General features: G+C 49.0%; 1 protein-coding gene across 1 annotated transcript in view; it reads left to right on the top strand.

The window, feature by feature from the left end:
* The window catches only part of VWC2L (von Willebrand factor C domain containing 2 like), a 49,818-nt gene extending 44,272 nt beyond the window's left edge, over nucleotides 1–5,546 (top strand). Inside the window, exon 3 of the mRNA XM_009806950.2 lies at nucleotides 5,398–5,546. Within this exon, the coding sequence (XP_009805252.1) occupies nucleotides 5,398–5,546 (149 nt within the window). The remainder of the gene's footprint in view (nucleotides 1–5,397) is intronic.
* Nucleotides 5,547–16,338: the final 10,792 nt, after the last annotated feature.

The raw sequence follows: 16,338 nt of genomic DNA on the forward strand, positions 1-16,338 counted from the left end.
TTGGAGAGCATCAGACCCCCACACTCCTGCTATTTCCCGCTTTAACTCAGCATCCGTGCGGGGTGCTCTTGAATTCATCTGTTTTCCTCCACATCCCCATAGTGCTGTGGTGGGGACCATGCAGAAGATGCAGTTTGCTGGTGAGCTAGGATGGCTGCTCCTCTTGCGTTTGGGCTGTGAGTTTTTTCCGGCGTGATAGGGAGCATCAGATTGGGGGCTTTGGAGTTGCTTTAAAGCACCACCACGCCGCTGAGTCCCACGAGGACTTAATCTCACACCCTTGGGTAGCATTGCGTCACGTAGCAGGCGTGCATTAATGCCCATGCATGGGGTTAGACATATTCCCTCCATACCAGGGGTGCAGTTCAGCAGCACAATATGTGGGTCGTCACGCAGGTATCTGGTCTTACGCGTATGGTTGCAAAATTTGCCATCACTCTTCCCAAACAACAAACCATATGTGATTTTTCTGCATCGTTCCCATCAAAACAGCATCTGAATGTCCCTAATATATCTCCATAAAAATCTTCACAGTTGTTCTAGCAAACAGCCTGGAGTGCTGCGGTCTTTTATGAGTATTAATTATGTTAAGCAAAGCAAATCTCACAATTACATTGTCTGTGGGAGCAGCAAACCTCTCCCATCAGTCTCCCTGAGCAAGGAAAAGAGGGTGATTACTATCCTGTTTTCATTGCAGTCATGGTTTAAGATGCTTTTACAAAAGTCCAGGACGACAGCCCTTGCCCAAAGCAGCTTCTTGGTCCTACTGCTATTATCATAAGTAACTTTCTTGATGTGCTTGACATGTCATCAAATGTTTCTGAGCAGCGTCTTCCTTTGAGTAATAATAAAACCCCCCATGTTGCTGTGCTGTTCTGTCTCATTCTTTGTCATTTTTTACGTCGGTTTGGCAGATCCTGGTCTCAGCCTGCTCCTCTGAGCAGCACAAAGCCACAGTGGGAAAAGCTCAGGACAGTCCCCAGCAGCGTGAGTTTGGGGCACTGAGCTTTTGAAATGTTGGGAGGTTGATCTCGGGGAGGAAAAAAAATATTAGAGAACTTAAAGGAGTCTGGTTAGCTCTGCTGCAGAGCAGAAACAGGGCTTGGTTTCTTGTGGCCTTACAGGCGCCAGCTCCTCTAAGGCACGTCGCAAAGCCATGGAGCATCCCCAGGATGTTGTCGCTGGCAGTGGATTAGCCGTCGGCTCTGTAAAACCCAAGGTCGCTGGAAAACTCCCCGGTGACTTGTGCCATTGCATAGAAAATGCCACTTCCCTGGGGCATGTTTTCAACTTGAATTTCAGCAGTGTCCCTCTCCGAGTGCATCTTTTTTGTGCCTCAGCCATGGGTGCGATGCTCAGTGCCTCCCATTTTGGACCAACAGGATCCACTTTTCCAGTATAAAGGGGGGAGAAGTTTAGATGGGGAAAAAAAAGGGGCTGGCTGACAGCGACTGTGCTGGAAAACTGGATTTCAGTAACTCCAGTCAGTGGGAATTTAAGTTGAATTAGCAGAAATGGAGCGTGGAAATTTTGCCTTCCATTTGAAAGCCACGTTTCTGTAGGAGTGGGGTAGCAGGGAAGGGAAAGAGGATGCAAAAATGCTCCATCCAGCTTGCTGTGGTGGGCAAAAGAAAACATTTCACTCTGGCAATGCAGAGGTGGCTGTTTTGAGAGAATGCTGGGGGAAAAAAAGGCCAGAGCAGTGGTAGTGTTGGCCTAAATTAAAAGTACTAAGGTCTGACAGAAGAGATGGATGTCCCAAAACAGCAGCAAAACATCTCATAGGAGGGCAGATGTCAGCAGAGCCCAAAGCCAGGATTTCATCCATTTTGCTAAAAGCCAAGAAAAAGGAAAACAAACCCACTTGCGGTAATTTTTCCTTCGGTTCAGCCTCTGAGTACAGCTCCTTCCTTAGGTGTGCTCGGGAGATGTTTAACTGGCCAGCCCAGGGATGCTCGGTGCTGCTTCAGCGAGGGCCGGTTTGGCTGTCCGCTGACGTTCCTCCCAGCATTCAGGTCCTGGGATTTATCCAAAATAGCCATAATTTTTCCTCTTCCCTTCACCCGGTCTCTTGGGGGAGGGGGTTGGCAGCATCCTAAGGATTTTCCGCTAGACACAGAGGCACTTGCCAGGTCCTTCCTGGCTCACTAGATGCCAGGGATCAGAGGGGCAGATTATTAGTGTTTAATTACTATTTTGCAGAGGTGCCCTAGCTCCTTGGCTGGGGCAGGGACGTTGCTGCTGTGGTGCTGTCCCCAAAATGGGTCATCCGCTCTCCGCTGGGGACCTCAAAGGCATGGGCGATGCTCTTAGTACCTCCCCCTCATCCCTCTCCTCTTTTTGTCTTGGTGTCTGCTTCCCGCTTCTCAGCTCTGGGATAGGGACATAGATGAGGGGTGTTTAATGATTTTTTTTTTTTCCAAATGACCTCCCTGGGGAACCCAAAGAGGGAGAAGGGACCTGGGGCTGCCGGGAGGAGGAAGGGCAGCTGTGGCTGTGATGGCGCAGCCATGGGATGGACAGATAAGCAGGATGCAAGGAAAAATAAACTTTTCCCCAGTTTGCAGTTCCCCATCGGCCAGTCCCAACTCGCTCGCCCTCAGCTGACCGTGACCCTGAGCTGTCTCTGCCCCTGCAGCGTTTCAGCACAGGGATGCAGCCCAAACCCCGTGAAGGGGGCACAGGGGTCCCCAAACTGGGGCTGGGCGGTGAAGGCTGGCCCACCTGCGAGCGAGAAAAGGCACCGGCTCCCGTCGCCGCTGGGCTGCCGCGTGTTTTCAGCCGCGTTGAATGGGCCAGCGGTGCTATAAATCCGTTGTCATTTAGCACCCAGAGAAGGCTGTGTCTGGAGACGCGTGTGGGTGTCAAGGCGGTATTGGCTTCTCAAATGAGATGATTAACAGGCAGCCACAGGGCAACAAGAGAGAAAACAATCTTCCCCTTTCCTTGCCACGCTAATCTCCGGAGGAAGCTTTTTGTTTAAATTTTAATGAAAAGGGTTTTTTGCTCTGGGAGCACAAAGCAGGCTGTTGTGTGGAGGCTGCCCATCCTGGGCGTCCCCGACATCAGCAGGCAATCAGAGCATCCTATTAAAGAGCAACAGGCACGTACTTCAACTTTAAATACGGCCAGCTACAATTACTGGCATTTTCATTGCATTTGAGCTCTGGACATTTAACGGCAGAAAATGAGGCGACCTGATGGCAAAGCCCGTGCTGGGTGTCATCACACAACATCCACCAGACTTGATGAAGCAGACTTGATGAAGAGCACAGGCAGCGGTGCAGCCAGCGCAGGGACCCAAAAGCCTAGGGAAGAAGTGACAACTTAAATGGGTTGCCAGAGAAATGCCACAGTTGGGATCACAGCCTTTCCAACCGGGATCGTGTTTTTCCGGAGGAAAGCCAACTTTGGAAATCTTCAGCTCGTGGCCAAAATGGGTCATGACTTTTTCAACCATGTGCATGCAAAGAAAAACACATATGGTATATATGTGTGCATATGTATAGTTTGGCTTTTCGGTATCGCTGCGTGGCCTTGGCTGATAACTCCTGGCTTTGAAGTTCTTTGCACCGTGGGATGACTGAGGTTGGAGGGGACCTTTGGAGGTTGCCCAGCCCAAAGCCCAGCTCAAAGCAAACTTAAAACATCCCCACACTCAGTGCAATGGTCCTCAACTGCCAGCAGACCAGTGTAGCCTGAACTCTACCTCAACAAGTGATGTTGAATTGCCTTGTTTGGAGCAAAAGCCGGCTTCTTCTTGGCATCCTGACAGACTCACGTGCTGGCCAGGTGAAGGAGAAGGCATCATCCCCTTTTCACGGAGAGACACAGACCTTCCCAGCACCCAGCTTGTCTTCCCAGGTCCTGCGCGTGGAAGGAAGCCGCAGCCCTGGGGTACACCCAGTCACCCAAATTCTGGTACAGGAGCCATCAGAGGCATCTTTCTCAGACCCTTCTGTGATGGCTTCATTAAGACTGATGTTAAAAGTTGCTGTAGAGCTGACCTGCATTTGAAGAAGCCTTTAGTAAAGGCGGGAGGGTGCTTAAACACAACCAACGTTCAAGCACCATTTGGCTCTGCAGTGACCTACCTCTGGTTAAGCCCAACCCTGTCAAACTCATGGCCTGTTGAGCTTAAACACAGGGTCCTGAGGAGCATCTGAATAAAGTCAGGGCACTAATAAATCCGCGAGATGAAATGAATAGTTCTCTGAGACTATAAAACGTGAGACCCCGGCACTGGGTTGGCTACAGCTCAGCCTGTTTCCAGCCACCTAGGGACCCTATTTTCCCTTTCAAACAGTCTTAAACCTTATTTTAAGCACTAACAACTTGCCTGTGATTTCATGTCTGTACATGCTCTCATCTTTTGAATGCACCTCATGCACCGGAGGCATAGATTAAAACCGGTGGCCAGCTGAGGGGTGACATTTCGGAGCAGCACTCGAGCCACGAGACACTTTTCAAATGTCTTCACGCTTCCCTGATGCCACAATTGCCACCGCCCTAATTTTTTTTTTCCTTGTGCTGCTGGCTCTGCCATTAATTCCCAGCGCTAACTGATGCAGGAGGGAGAGGGGAGGAGGAGAGGGTTTGCAGAGGGACAGCTGGGCAATGGGTATTCACCAGGCTCTTAGGGGAAGGAGGAAAATAAGATTGTTGCTGACTTGCTGCTGATATTGATATTGCATAATAAAGAAGCCAAAAAAAAATTACCAATAATGAGCAGATTAAATGAATCGCCCTTGAGAAAAACCACATTTTATCAGAAAGCTTATTTGGAGGAGTGAATTGTTTTTGTTAATTTGATGCTATAAATAATTCCTGGTTAACCGCCCCGATCTGGTGGGTGTCCCTGGGGTTACCGGGCGTTCGGGCACAGCTGCCGCGGTCTTGGGGGAGGAATCAGCTCCGGTCCCGGCAGCTCAGCGCAGGCTCACCGGGCTAGAGCGGCGAAGGCTGGTCTGCGTCCTGATGCTTGTCCTCATGGTCTTGTCCATCTCACAGCCAAATCTTAGAAGAAAGTGATATTAAATTAGTGGGCAACTGAGTAGTACAAGCTGGGTGCGTCAGTGGGGCATCCAATGCCACTGGTACTCGGGGTTGGGTACAGAAACAGGAAAAAGAAAAAAGATTTTTGGTTTTTCTTCTTTATTGCCTGAGGGCACTAAAAAAACCTGAACCAAGTGAGCAGCGTGGGGCGAAGGCTTGCCACTGAGCAGGCTGGGGGTATAGCTGCTGATTTCGGCAGCGGCGACATTGTGGCCAGAGCACAGCGAGGGGCTGGGGCTGAGCGCCTGCCCGCTCCCAGGCGCTTATAGCAGAGCTGCTACACCCAATTTAAAAAACAAACAAAAAAATATTTATTTCTATTACTCCCATGTGTTTTTGCAGGTCCAAACTGCTTTGCAGGAACCACGATAATTCCCGCCGGCATCGAAGTGAAGGTGGACGACTGCAACATCTGCCACTGCCACAACGGGGACTGGTGGAAGCCAGCGCAGTGCTCCAAGCGCGAGTGCCAGGGCAAGCAGGCTCTGTAGCGGCAAAACCCCCCCGCCAGCGGCACTGCTGGCCAAACAACCCACCGGTGACGATGACGATGATGACAAAGGAACGGCTGCGACGCTGCACACGTGTCCGACCTCCCGCCAGCTGCAACAGGGTCACCAGCAAAACCTGCAAGGGTTTCACACAAGCAGAGATTTTACTCGCAGGGAAGGGTTCCCCCTCTCCCCGCTCTTCTGCTCTTCTCTCGCTTTACACACTATGTAACCGGTATCTAGGTATCTACTCTGCTTTTGTAATTATCAGTGCTTGATAGGGATGCCGTGGTCAGATTTGGGGAGGAAAAGCAAAAACAGCCTACGCAAGTTCTTGGACTGGTGACACCGCCGAGACGCCAATCGATTCGCTGCTCTCACTTTCTACAATGTGGATCGCGGGGTTTTCACATTTATTTATTTAAGGGGTTTTGCTATTGTGTTTTGGGGTTTTTTTTTTTAAAGCTTCTTCCTAAGCTGGGATCGTCAGAGCAATACAGCTATGAGTGAAGCGATGGATCATTTTTATTGTGTCTATAAGCAGGGGGGCCGGTAAGGACAGGTGGGAGGTAGAAAGTAAAAGGTGATGAAGGGGGTTAAAAAAAAAACAAACAACACCCAACTGGAATGTAACCTGCAGAAGGACCGAGTTAGATGCACAGGTATATGACCGGACACGCAAGACACAAGCTGTATCTGTGTTACACTTTCTCCACTAAGTGGGGACAATAAAGTTGAAGACAGCTACATAGTCACCGTGACCTTGATCGGAGCACGAGCCAACACCGGCTGCATGGGCAGGCGGGGACGGACAGCCAAAAAGCCTTGGAAAGGCACCAAGAGAGCAATGTCTTACCCGGGTTGTCTCTGTGTGATGCCCAGATGGGGCGTTGGTGGTGGAAGGGAAGAGGGTCCCAGCTGTGCTGCAGCTCCGCCGGCTCTTTTCCCATCCCTGTTTTGCCAGCACCAAGGCTGCTCTCTCTGGAGCCAAAGTCACCATTTCATTGACTTCTGCGACAGCGGGACTCGGCTGTCGCGAGTCAAAATTAAAGTATCTGATCCCACCCCTCTGCCCGTCACCCTTAGGGAGGTTTCCAGAAACATCCCATTGCTGTGCCACCACTAAACCGGCTCTGCTGGTGGGTAAGACCCTTTGCTGCGAAGCTGGGGGGCACGGGGGGGCTGGGGACGGTCTGGCCGTGTGCATGGGAACGGGCTCCTGGTGAAGGGTCTTCCCAGAAAATGGCTACGTACCTGCATGTTGGGAGGAGAGGTCCCCGCGGTCCCTGCCAGCCGCCTCCGTCACTCTGAGGAAGGGTCCCCTTGGGGCTTTTCGGCACCTCTTGCTTTCTCAGGCTGCAGCTTCCAAGCGATACTGTGAGAGAAAAGCCGCCCATGTAATTTCCCTGCTCTGCCCTGCCCGGGTGAGCGCAGGAGCCTTTCCCATCACTGTCCACGCTTGGTTTGCTGCTTTTTGGTCATGGCCATTAGGGCGACGGTGCTTATTTTGTTCAGACTTCAGTCCAGCACCTGCTCTTAACAGCGACGGCAGCAAATCCTCCTTACAGCATCCTCCACCGAAGTGGATCAGCATGGTCGGTCTCGGTTTATGCACACTGTTGCCTTTATATTGTTATTTCTTCCCTGTTTTTGTGTTTTACCGGAGGGCAGGGCGTAGGATGAGCACTAGCGCAGTGATTGCCGTGTTCCGGCTGAGCATTGGCTTCCTGCGGTTTGAACTGGTACCATTAAAGAAGTCATCGCCACATTTCTTCGTAAGCTGTTGCCTGTCAATGACTATCCGGTTTCAAAATTTTCAAATGATAGTGTGCCTGAAAACTAGTGAGAAGAAAAAACAAAACTATTCTGTAAAAAATGGGGGGTCTAGAAACAATATTTGATGTGTAAAAGACTATATTATTAAAAAATTATTTTGTTAAATATAAAGTGTGTGAACCAGCAAGAAAACCCAAAATTAGATACTTTGTGGTGTATTTTACTCTGCTGATCTTCCCCCCTCAAGCTCCCAATTCCCCATCCCATCCCTTGCTCCAGCCCCCGGCTCTCTGCGGTGTTGGTGAGTGCAGCCATGCAGCTGCGGTGGGAGGAGCGGGCTTGGAGCCGGGAAACAGCTGCGGAAGTTCTACGGAAGCGATGGGTTGCCCAAGGAGCTCCGCAGCAGTAAATCAGCTTTGCTTTGTGGCAAGATACCTGCCAAACCGGGATTCCCTTCTGGGGAGCCGTCATGGACCAACACAGCTCCCAGGCTCTCGCTTTAACCTCCATATGTTTTTTGCCTTTTTCTGGTGCCATTTTATATTTGATGCCATTTCCTGAACATGGAAATTTGCTTTCAGTTCACAAACTCCATTTGGTACCTCCAGATGCATCATTATTTACACTGATTAGTAGTTACTCTAATTAATTACAGCTTAATTACTGTAGTTAATGTTTGTACAGTGCTTGGAACAAGTACAGCACTATACGTGCCACGTATTATTTTCTTCATTATTAATTAAGCACCATCTCCATTCCATGCAGTGCTACTTCATTATTTCCCAAGGAGTCGCAGTAGCGCCCTTATTCCCACCCAGGAGTACTTTATTCCCAGCTCCCACCGGGATGCTGCGGTGCTGGCTGCTGCACAGGACAGGAGCGGGAAGAGCAGTGTCTACGGTGAGTGGGATTGCTAAGCAACATAGGGATGCTCAGGGGGTTTTTCCCCCCGTCATCCTTCCAGGGCATTGAGTCTAAAAACCGGGGGAAAAAAAAAGCTGATGACAGGGGAATGCCCCAAGGACCGCACACAGTGAGCTGGAGCGTGCGTTTAGGTGAAACGAGGGGGAAGCCCTGTAGATCCCATCACAGATGGTCTGTGAGGTCTCCAGGAGATGCTGGCTCAGACGATAGAAGGGATCTGATTCCCCCAAACCCAGCAGCGTAAGGCACGTGGTCCCGCTGAGGGATGGTGTCCCCGAGCACCAAGGTGGCAGTGGGGCAAGGTCTGGGGTCACAAGGAAGAGCGATGGGCACAGATCAGCTTTTCTGGGGATCTGCGTGGAAGGGGTGCCAGTCGCAGTGTTTCCACAGCACCTGGGGTGCTTGGAGCAATAGCCCCAAAAATCATCGCCACCGGCTCTGCTTCCTAGCAGCCCATCTCCAGCCAGAGAGGGTAGATTAAGAATTGAAATCCCATTGAGCTCTCTCCAGCTATGCTATTTTTTTTTTTCTGAACCAAAGAGTTTCAGCCTCATCTCAATCTCCTTCCTTTCTGCGTGGTTTTTTTTTTTTTTTTAAACGTTTTAGTTCATTTCTCTCTTTAATTAATCACAGCTCTGGGCCAGCCAGACCCATTAACTACTCTTCTCATTTAGACCTTTCATAGATGCAGTTGCAGGTGCAATTTAATTTGTTGACCCGTGATCGATAGCAATTAATACCATCTCTTTAATCTTGTTGAAAGGTTTGTCTTGGGCTTCCAGAGGCAGCCATCTCAAGGGAAAGGTGTCCGATACATGTGTTATTAGATGGGGGAGCACAACCTCCTCCGTGGGCACCGTCCTTCCCGTCCCCCTGGGCTGACACTCTTGAAGATACAAGAGGCTTTCGTGGGAGATGGAGAAGAGGAGGAGGTGGATAAAGGTGAGGGAAGATGCCGAGGGGTAGAGAGAAGAGCGGGGCGCTTGGTAGGGTGGAAAGTAGGGGAAGGTGGAGTTGATGGGTTGGAAAGATGAGGGATAAAGAGGACAGCATGAGGGGAGATAGAAAAGATACAGCCTAGGAGACGTGGCTAGAAAAGGGAGCCAAAGGGTCTCAAATGGGAGCAAAAGAGCGGGTGGGAGAGCGGATAGCTTAGAGGCAACACCGTCAGCATGAGTAACAGTGAACTTTAAAGAAACAGACCCAGAGCCAGAAAGGCAATCCTTCCTCCTGGGGTGCTTTACACCCAAGTCTCACTTCGATGCCATTTTTCTACCCCAGAGTGCAGCAGCTGTGCACATCCTCCCTCCCCCTCCAAGGAGTGGAAAAGCCCACCCCGAGAGCATCACCTTTTCCCCATCCTCATTAATGTGCCATTACCCAAGATTATTTTATGATTAGGGGATTATTTCCTGCTCAGCCCGGGGTGGGGGGAGCTGTCTCAGCTCTGGATCACCTGCGAAGCATCGGCAGGGCGATGTCGTTCTCCCCCGGGAGCCCGCAAGGCACACTCAAAACCAGGCTAAGGCTGGGAAAAACCTGGACTTCGGGTACTCTCCATCCTACCATCCTGCCCAGACGGCTCCACGCAGCACCGGGACAACGAGCACCAGCGCTCCTGAGCCAGCAGCGTCTGATGGTTCAGAGGCACATAATGAGTCGAGTCCCATCTGACGTGACCGTCCCCCGGCTGGGCTGTCCCAGCCATCAGGGATGCCAGATCCACTGCAGCAACCCCTATGCAGCCAAAGCTCTGCTAAATGTAAAGGCAAAAAGCAAATCCTCGGCTTCCAGCACAGTGTGAGCAATAATGTGTCTCCCTTTGGTGGCTGTTAAAGGGAAAAGAGGGCCCATGTGAATGTATAGCCAATGAATGCCTTTTATATAGCAAAATTACATGTTTTTGCAATAGCAAGTCAATATGGAAAATGAAAAATTTACCCGAAATCCACCTCCCTTTGTATGTGGAGGGTTAGCTTTTAAAACACAGGGAATAGAGTGCATGGAAAGGAATTAAGTGCCTGTATTTGTATATTGAATATACCATATACATATATTTATATTTGCAGACATACTTTCTACATTTTTCAGAAGTGATTTTTTTAGGGAACATTTCTTTTCACCACGACTAACTTCTGAGAGCAGAGCTCTGTTAGATACTGAAGATGTCAGTTCACGCCACCACTCAGCTGCACTCCTCCTGCGTGCTCCCAGGAGAGCCGGTAACACCCCAGTGCCACAGGCTGCAGTGAGTTTTGTGTCCAAATATGCCCAACATGGGACAATGTCCAACACGACATGGGGACACATACTTCCCTGTCAACATAGGAGCTCTGGGAATATGACCATTTCCGTTCACATACTAAGGTGATGGAGATCCTCCAAGTTCTCTTTAAGGGGCTTCTCAATGCACAGGATTTTGTAGGATGACCATGAGCTTGATCTACCCTCCAAGCTACCTAGACAGAAGCTGACCCTGCCTTGGAAACCCTTTAGCCACCGTGGCCACAGATTGGCATCTGAATGAGGAGCACAGAGTAGACGGTTGCTATTTTTTTTTCCAGGAACTCCACACAGAAAATGAAGCACCTGAGATCCACAGAAACCCCTACAACATATCACCTTAACCCAGGTAGCTGCCCTCGGTCACAGAATTGCTCCTTTAGGCAATTCGCTTTCCTCTACCCATGGACATGCATGCCAACAGTCCGTGAATGGGGAGCAGGCAGGCCAGCACCGATATCCCACCAATATCCCATAAGTAAAAAACAATCAGAGGCCCTGATGTAGCCAAGGGACCCATATTAAGCCATATAAAATATTATTTTGTGCCTTACTGTGCTTTATGTGCATAACCAGCCCAAGGCAAGGAATAAGCCATTGCCAAGATGTGGCGTGCTTCTGGACACAGGATGCACAAGTCCAGAAAAAGGGATAATTATGCACTAGGAAACTGGAAAGAAAGATAAAACGCAACAAGAAAGTGAAGTCAGGCTCCTTTGGGATGGTACAGAGCTAGACGGTGTCCTCCCCAGCACTGGCTGGTGTCTTCCCTGCCGAGGCCAGGGGGGACGTGTGATGGCTGCACCCATCTGCACAGACAGCCTCAGCTTTTGGGCCGGCAGCCAGCTGGGTGTTATCCGTGGCCGTTCGGTGAGAGACGGACAAAGCTTCTCCTTTCTCAGGGAGTTCATGTCCTCTGAACATGTTAATTCCCCTGGGGTCACTAATTAATTCATTATCTACGTCCCTGGGAGCTGCTGGTCAATGTTTTCTTGGCACTGAGCTTTCCTTAGAAGAAGAGAGAGAGAGAGGGTGGGCACAGTAGCACCAAAAGACATTATCTAACAGTTTCAAGGCATCCTTCCCAACACCATCTTTCCGATCCATGGCTCGGGGAGCATCCCTGGGGTTTGCACCTGTGTCTGACCCCATCAACACACTCAGAGCCATGTCCTCCATGCACCGCAGAGTGCTTTCTGCTCACCGGGCTGGCACAGGGCTCAGCAGAGTCAGCTCTCCCACGGTCTCTCCGCTTTGGTGGCCCAACCAGCTGGGCGAAAGGTCCCTTTGCCATGTGACTTTCTGATGTTCGCTTCAGATACAGGAGATGGCAATCTGGGGAAAGGAGGGAGCAAAAGAAAGAGCAAGCCTGAGCTATTAGGCTTGTTTCAGTGGGACAAAGCAGGATTTCAATGATAATTAATGCCACTATTAAAGATGCTCATTTAGATTGTAAGGCATCTGGCACTGGAAGGACGAAGTCAAGGTATTTTTGGTCATTACAACATACACACAATGTTTTACACTGCTGTTCTCCTTATGGTGATAACCCACGAAGGCTTGAAGAGAAACCGCTGGGCCACTCCCCGCCCTGGTTACCCATAGGGATTATCCTGTTACCTACACGGGTTAGCCCTTTAAGCATTTCAGCGGTGACTTGGCTCTGTGTTTGGAGAAGCAGCCAAATCCCAGCCTAGGGAGTTTTGGAAAAACCATATAAATCTGGAAGGCAGAACGCCAAGGAAGCAGGTGAAAAATGGGGCTCGCCAGTATTTACACTGTCCCTCTAAAAGATGCACGATGATGAGAGTGGAGACTGCAGACCACACCTTGGAGCGGGCTGCAAAGACGGAACGTCCCACCAGCGGCTCTGCAGCCAGTGTGCCGGGCGCTGGCGTGGCTGGGGCCGGTGGGCTCCGGCTCTCGGAGCCTCGGGTCCTACCTTGAAGAACTTCAGCAGAGCCTGCAATAAAGCCAGGGCGAGGTGTTCAGATGGCCTGCTGAAAAGTGTTGTCTTAAGTGTTTACATCATCCTCAACACCACAATCAAGCACTTGGTTAATAAAAATCATTTCACTTTCATAGATAGGGACCGGTGATCATTGCTCTTTTCATTACTTAGCTGGCTTGATGGATGCAACCTCTGCCTTGCTGCAACAGTTTTCTAGATTTCCTAGAGACCGGCTCTGTTCCTATAATTTAGCTGTATTTGCCATTTCTTTTTTTTTTTTTTTTTTTTTAATAAAAATGAACAAAGCTTTTTTTCTTTACTAATTTATTTTTCGAGGGGGTGGCAAACAGCTTCCCAGGAAAAAATTCATCCTTAACGTTTGGAAACAGAGCTGTTCTGGAGTCGTGCTGTGTTAATAGACTGTCTTCATCCCGATCATGGACCGATGTCTGCGCTTCCAGGGGGAGCTGGGGCAGGGTGGGAAAGGGAAGAGATAAAAATGTAAGGAACTTGCTCTCCTACAAATAATCCACCCCCATATGTGCCGAAATGCTCGTTTTGCAGTCCATTAAGCTCAAGTTAATGCAGGTAGAGCATGTCTGGCATCGAGAGGATGGTAAAGGTTTCAGGTTTTAATTTTACTCAAATGAAAAATCCTACACGTTCCTGGCCGGTGTCGGTACTTCTGCAGCAAAGACAACAGGCCCCGCAGGAAGCATGAGGCCAAGGTTAAAGCACTACTAAGTCAAGATGCTACGATACCCAAAGAAGTAATTTCCCATTGTATTGCATATCTTCTGGTACTTTATCAGCATGAATAGAAACTGTGAGCCAAAGGGGTGCGCGGGGACCCATTGGAGCTGCAGATGGCTTTAAATTTCCCCTAACTTTCTCCGGATTCAAGGTTATCCTCTTGGCTTGCTGCAGGCCTGCGCACTTGGGCTAATTGCATCTCTAAACAAATAGTAGCGTTGCCCTTTCTCGCCTTGCCAGCCTGAAAAGAAAGCAAATGGAGATGTGCCTGGAAAATAAAGCATGTTTGTTATCATTCTGTGAAGCCCCACGGGATATTTTAGCCCTCGTGGTTTCACTTAAAACATCCTGAATCCCACTGGTTTTGCCAGCGGTGTGAAAAACAGCAAATGGAAGGAGGCGTAGGGGCCTCAGGCAGGGAGCAGTAGGCATGTAGGGAAAGACAACCCTTTGCAACCACCTAAAATCTCCCTGATGGTGAAAGAGTCCCCCTGGGGTAGCGGACAGCATGGGAAAAGTGGAGAGACCACAAATCCCATGAGGTGGAGATACCACAAATCCCATGAGGTGGAGATACCACAAATCCCATGAGAGGATGGGATTTTCCTGCCTGCTCCACTTGGGTGCTTCTCAGAAGTTACAAGGCTGGTCTCCATCCAGCTGGAGCTTGGGGACCGATGCATCATTTGCCTTCCCACCTCGCACCAAAATTGCTGGTGGCAACCTGGGTTCCATCCGTCTGGATCTGAGAAAGCGGATCACAAACCAAACCCATCGTTTCCTAGGCCAAACTCACCCAATGTTCGTACGTTGCCACTGCCTTGTAGTAGAAATACAGGAGTTTTCTCCTGTGGGTCAGTGAAGAAATAGGAATTTAGGTGGATACATGTCTGAATTACTGACCAGTGAAGCAGACACACATCCTTTGAAGGAGTTAGTTACCCCAGCAAGAAAAGTTTCACTGGCCAGGCCTGGCCCTTTGCACCACCAACCTGGAGCAGGGTGGAGAGAAGATTTAGAGAAATCCACGTGCACCACAGACTTGTTCTGTCATGTCATCAGATAGACTTTTCTTGGGTATTACCCAACAAGTGGCATCTGGCCTTAGGTTTCGAGAGGGAATAGAAACACCCATGGGAATATAACACATAGCAAAGGTTTTGCTACCTCCATGTGGAGCGGTAACCAGCGGGCAACAGCACTGGAGCCTTGTCCTAGGGAAACCTTGAGGTGTCACAGCCTTTCTGTTACCAATAAAGAAAAAAAAGAAGTCGAGCGGGTTAGAAAACATGAAAAGAAAGAAACATGAAAACGGCTGAGCCACATCCCCTTCAAACAGGCACAAATTTGGACCAGAGTCTGCTCCTGGAGAAGGTGCAAGGGTAAAAACCAGCAAAGATGCTACATCCAGCACCAGCGACACCACGAGTCTCTTGCCGTTCCCCAGCCCTGGTATTAATAGCTCCATTCACCACGCTGAAATTATTCCCAGGGGTACGAGCAACAGGCCGCTCAATCCAATTTTCTCATATCTATTTGGTGACAAATGTATGTTAATCCGATGCCGGCTAATCTGCACCACCTCTCTGACCCTGGAAACTCATACCTTTTGCAGGTAAAAGTGAACTTGGTAGTTTTCCAGACGCTGTTATTCGGATGCACCGTGTAATATCGAAGTGATGACAGCTGGAAATGCAGTATCAGTAGGATAGATCACATCAAAAAACGAGCCAATTTAGTTATATTAAATTAGTGCACGGCCTCAAATTCCTAAAAAGAAGTGGCTGGTGTAAAAGAGATAAAACCATCAATGCAACGTATTATGAGTTTTATTCTTATTTTTTTATTAACAAATTTTTCATTTTTCCCCTGCCGTGGCAATGCCACGCAATAAAGGGCGAAGGCTTGCTTACCTGCAAAACAAGGGCTTTATTACTTGTTCTGAAATAGATCATTTACAACAACAACAAGTGGTATTAATAAAGTTCGGGGATAGCCAATTGCAGGGAGCCGTGTTTCATATTGCTGCTAGAGAGAGCTAACTTTGGGAAGGAAAATGAAATGTTAACCAAAAAGCCATTTCCAAGAGAAATAGCCCCATTGTACATCATCAAACTAATAAAAGCATGCAGTCATGTAACACAAGGAAATTCCTCCTTCTCCTGGTCACAAATCATTTTTACCCCGTTTCCCCGGGTACGCAGTCTCAGAACACAATTGCAGATTTCTATCAGTTTTGTTGGTGAATTTATGCAGCTCTTTACTGCTCACCTACTTCTTCTCATCTCGGTCTTATTCATTAATGAATCACAGAAGCGTTAATTAACGTTTAAGAGGCAGATAGCGGAGTTTTTTCTTCTGCGGATCACTTAATCAAAAGTGGGCCTGTGTTCTTCAGTCATAAGTGGAAATCCAGAAATGGAGAACAGCTACATTTTCAGGTTGTGCTTTACATACCCAGCAGGAAACATTTTAATATAAAGTTTTACATGAAAAGAAGGGACCTAAAGAAGCATCAGTTTCCAGAAGAGGCCCAGCCTTCACCAACTCTCCTGCAGATGCTTTACAAGTTAATTTTTTTGTGGAAATATCAAATCTACTGCAGTGACCAAAGAGGAACAGAGCTCTTCTGAAAACTTGACTCGAGATATCAGCTCAGCGGCAGTCTTGACAGCAAATGGAAAGGAAAATCTGGAGGTGGGGGCTGCTCTTTGGTCTCTGTGGTTGAGGAGTGGGAGACCGCCCAGGTGGACTCCTGCACAGTCTCAGGCCATGGGAAATGCCACCAAGGCCTCAAGCGGGTGGGACACGGGTGTCCCTCAGCCATTCGTACGTCCACAGGCTCTTTTCCCTGGCTTGTGTGGAAGCAGGTTGAATGTTCAGGGCAAACAGATGTATTTTATAGGTTCCTATACAAACCCCATTCATTATCATTGAAACAATAAAGGGCTCTGAGGGCTTAGCACTTCTGAAAAGTCAAGTTCGTGGTGTCTTCAAGATTGACATCCTGAACTGAGATAGAGAAAACCAAAGGACCCAAAGTAGTTTGATGTGATTTAGTCAAGGGCTCTGGCACGGGCAGGGCAGGGCTCCAGGTGTCTCAGG

This window comes from Gavia stellata, chromosome 8, assembly GCF_030936135.1.
Source record: "Gavia stellata isolate bGavSte3 chromosome 8, bGavSte3.hap2, whole genome shotgun sequence".
NCBI lineage: Eukaryota > Metazoa > Chordata > Aves > Gaviiformes > Gaviidae > Gavia > Gavia stellata.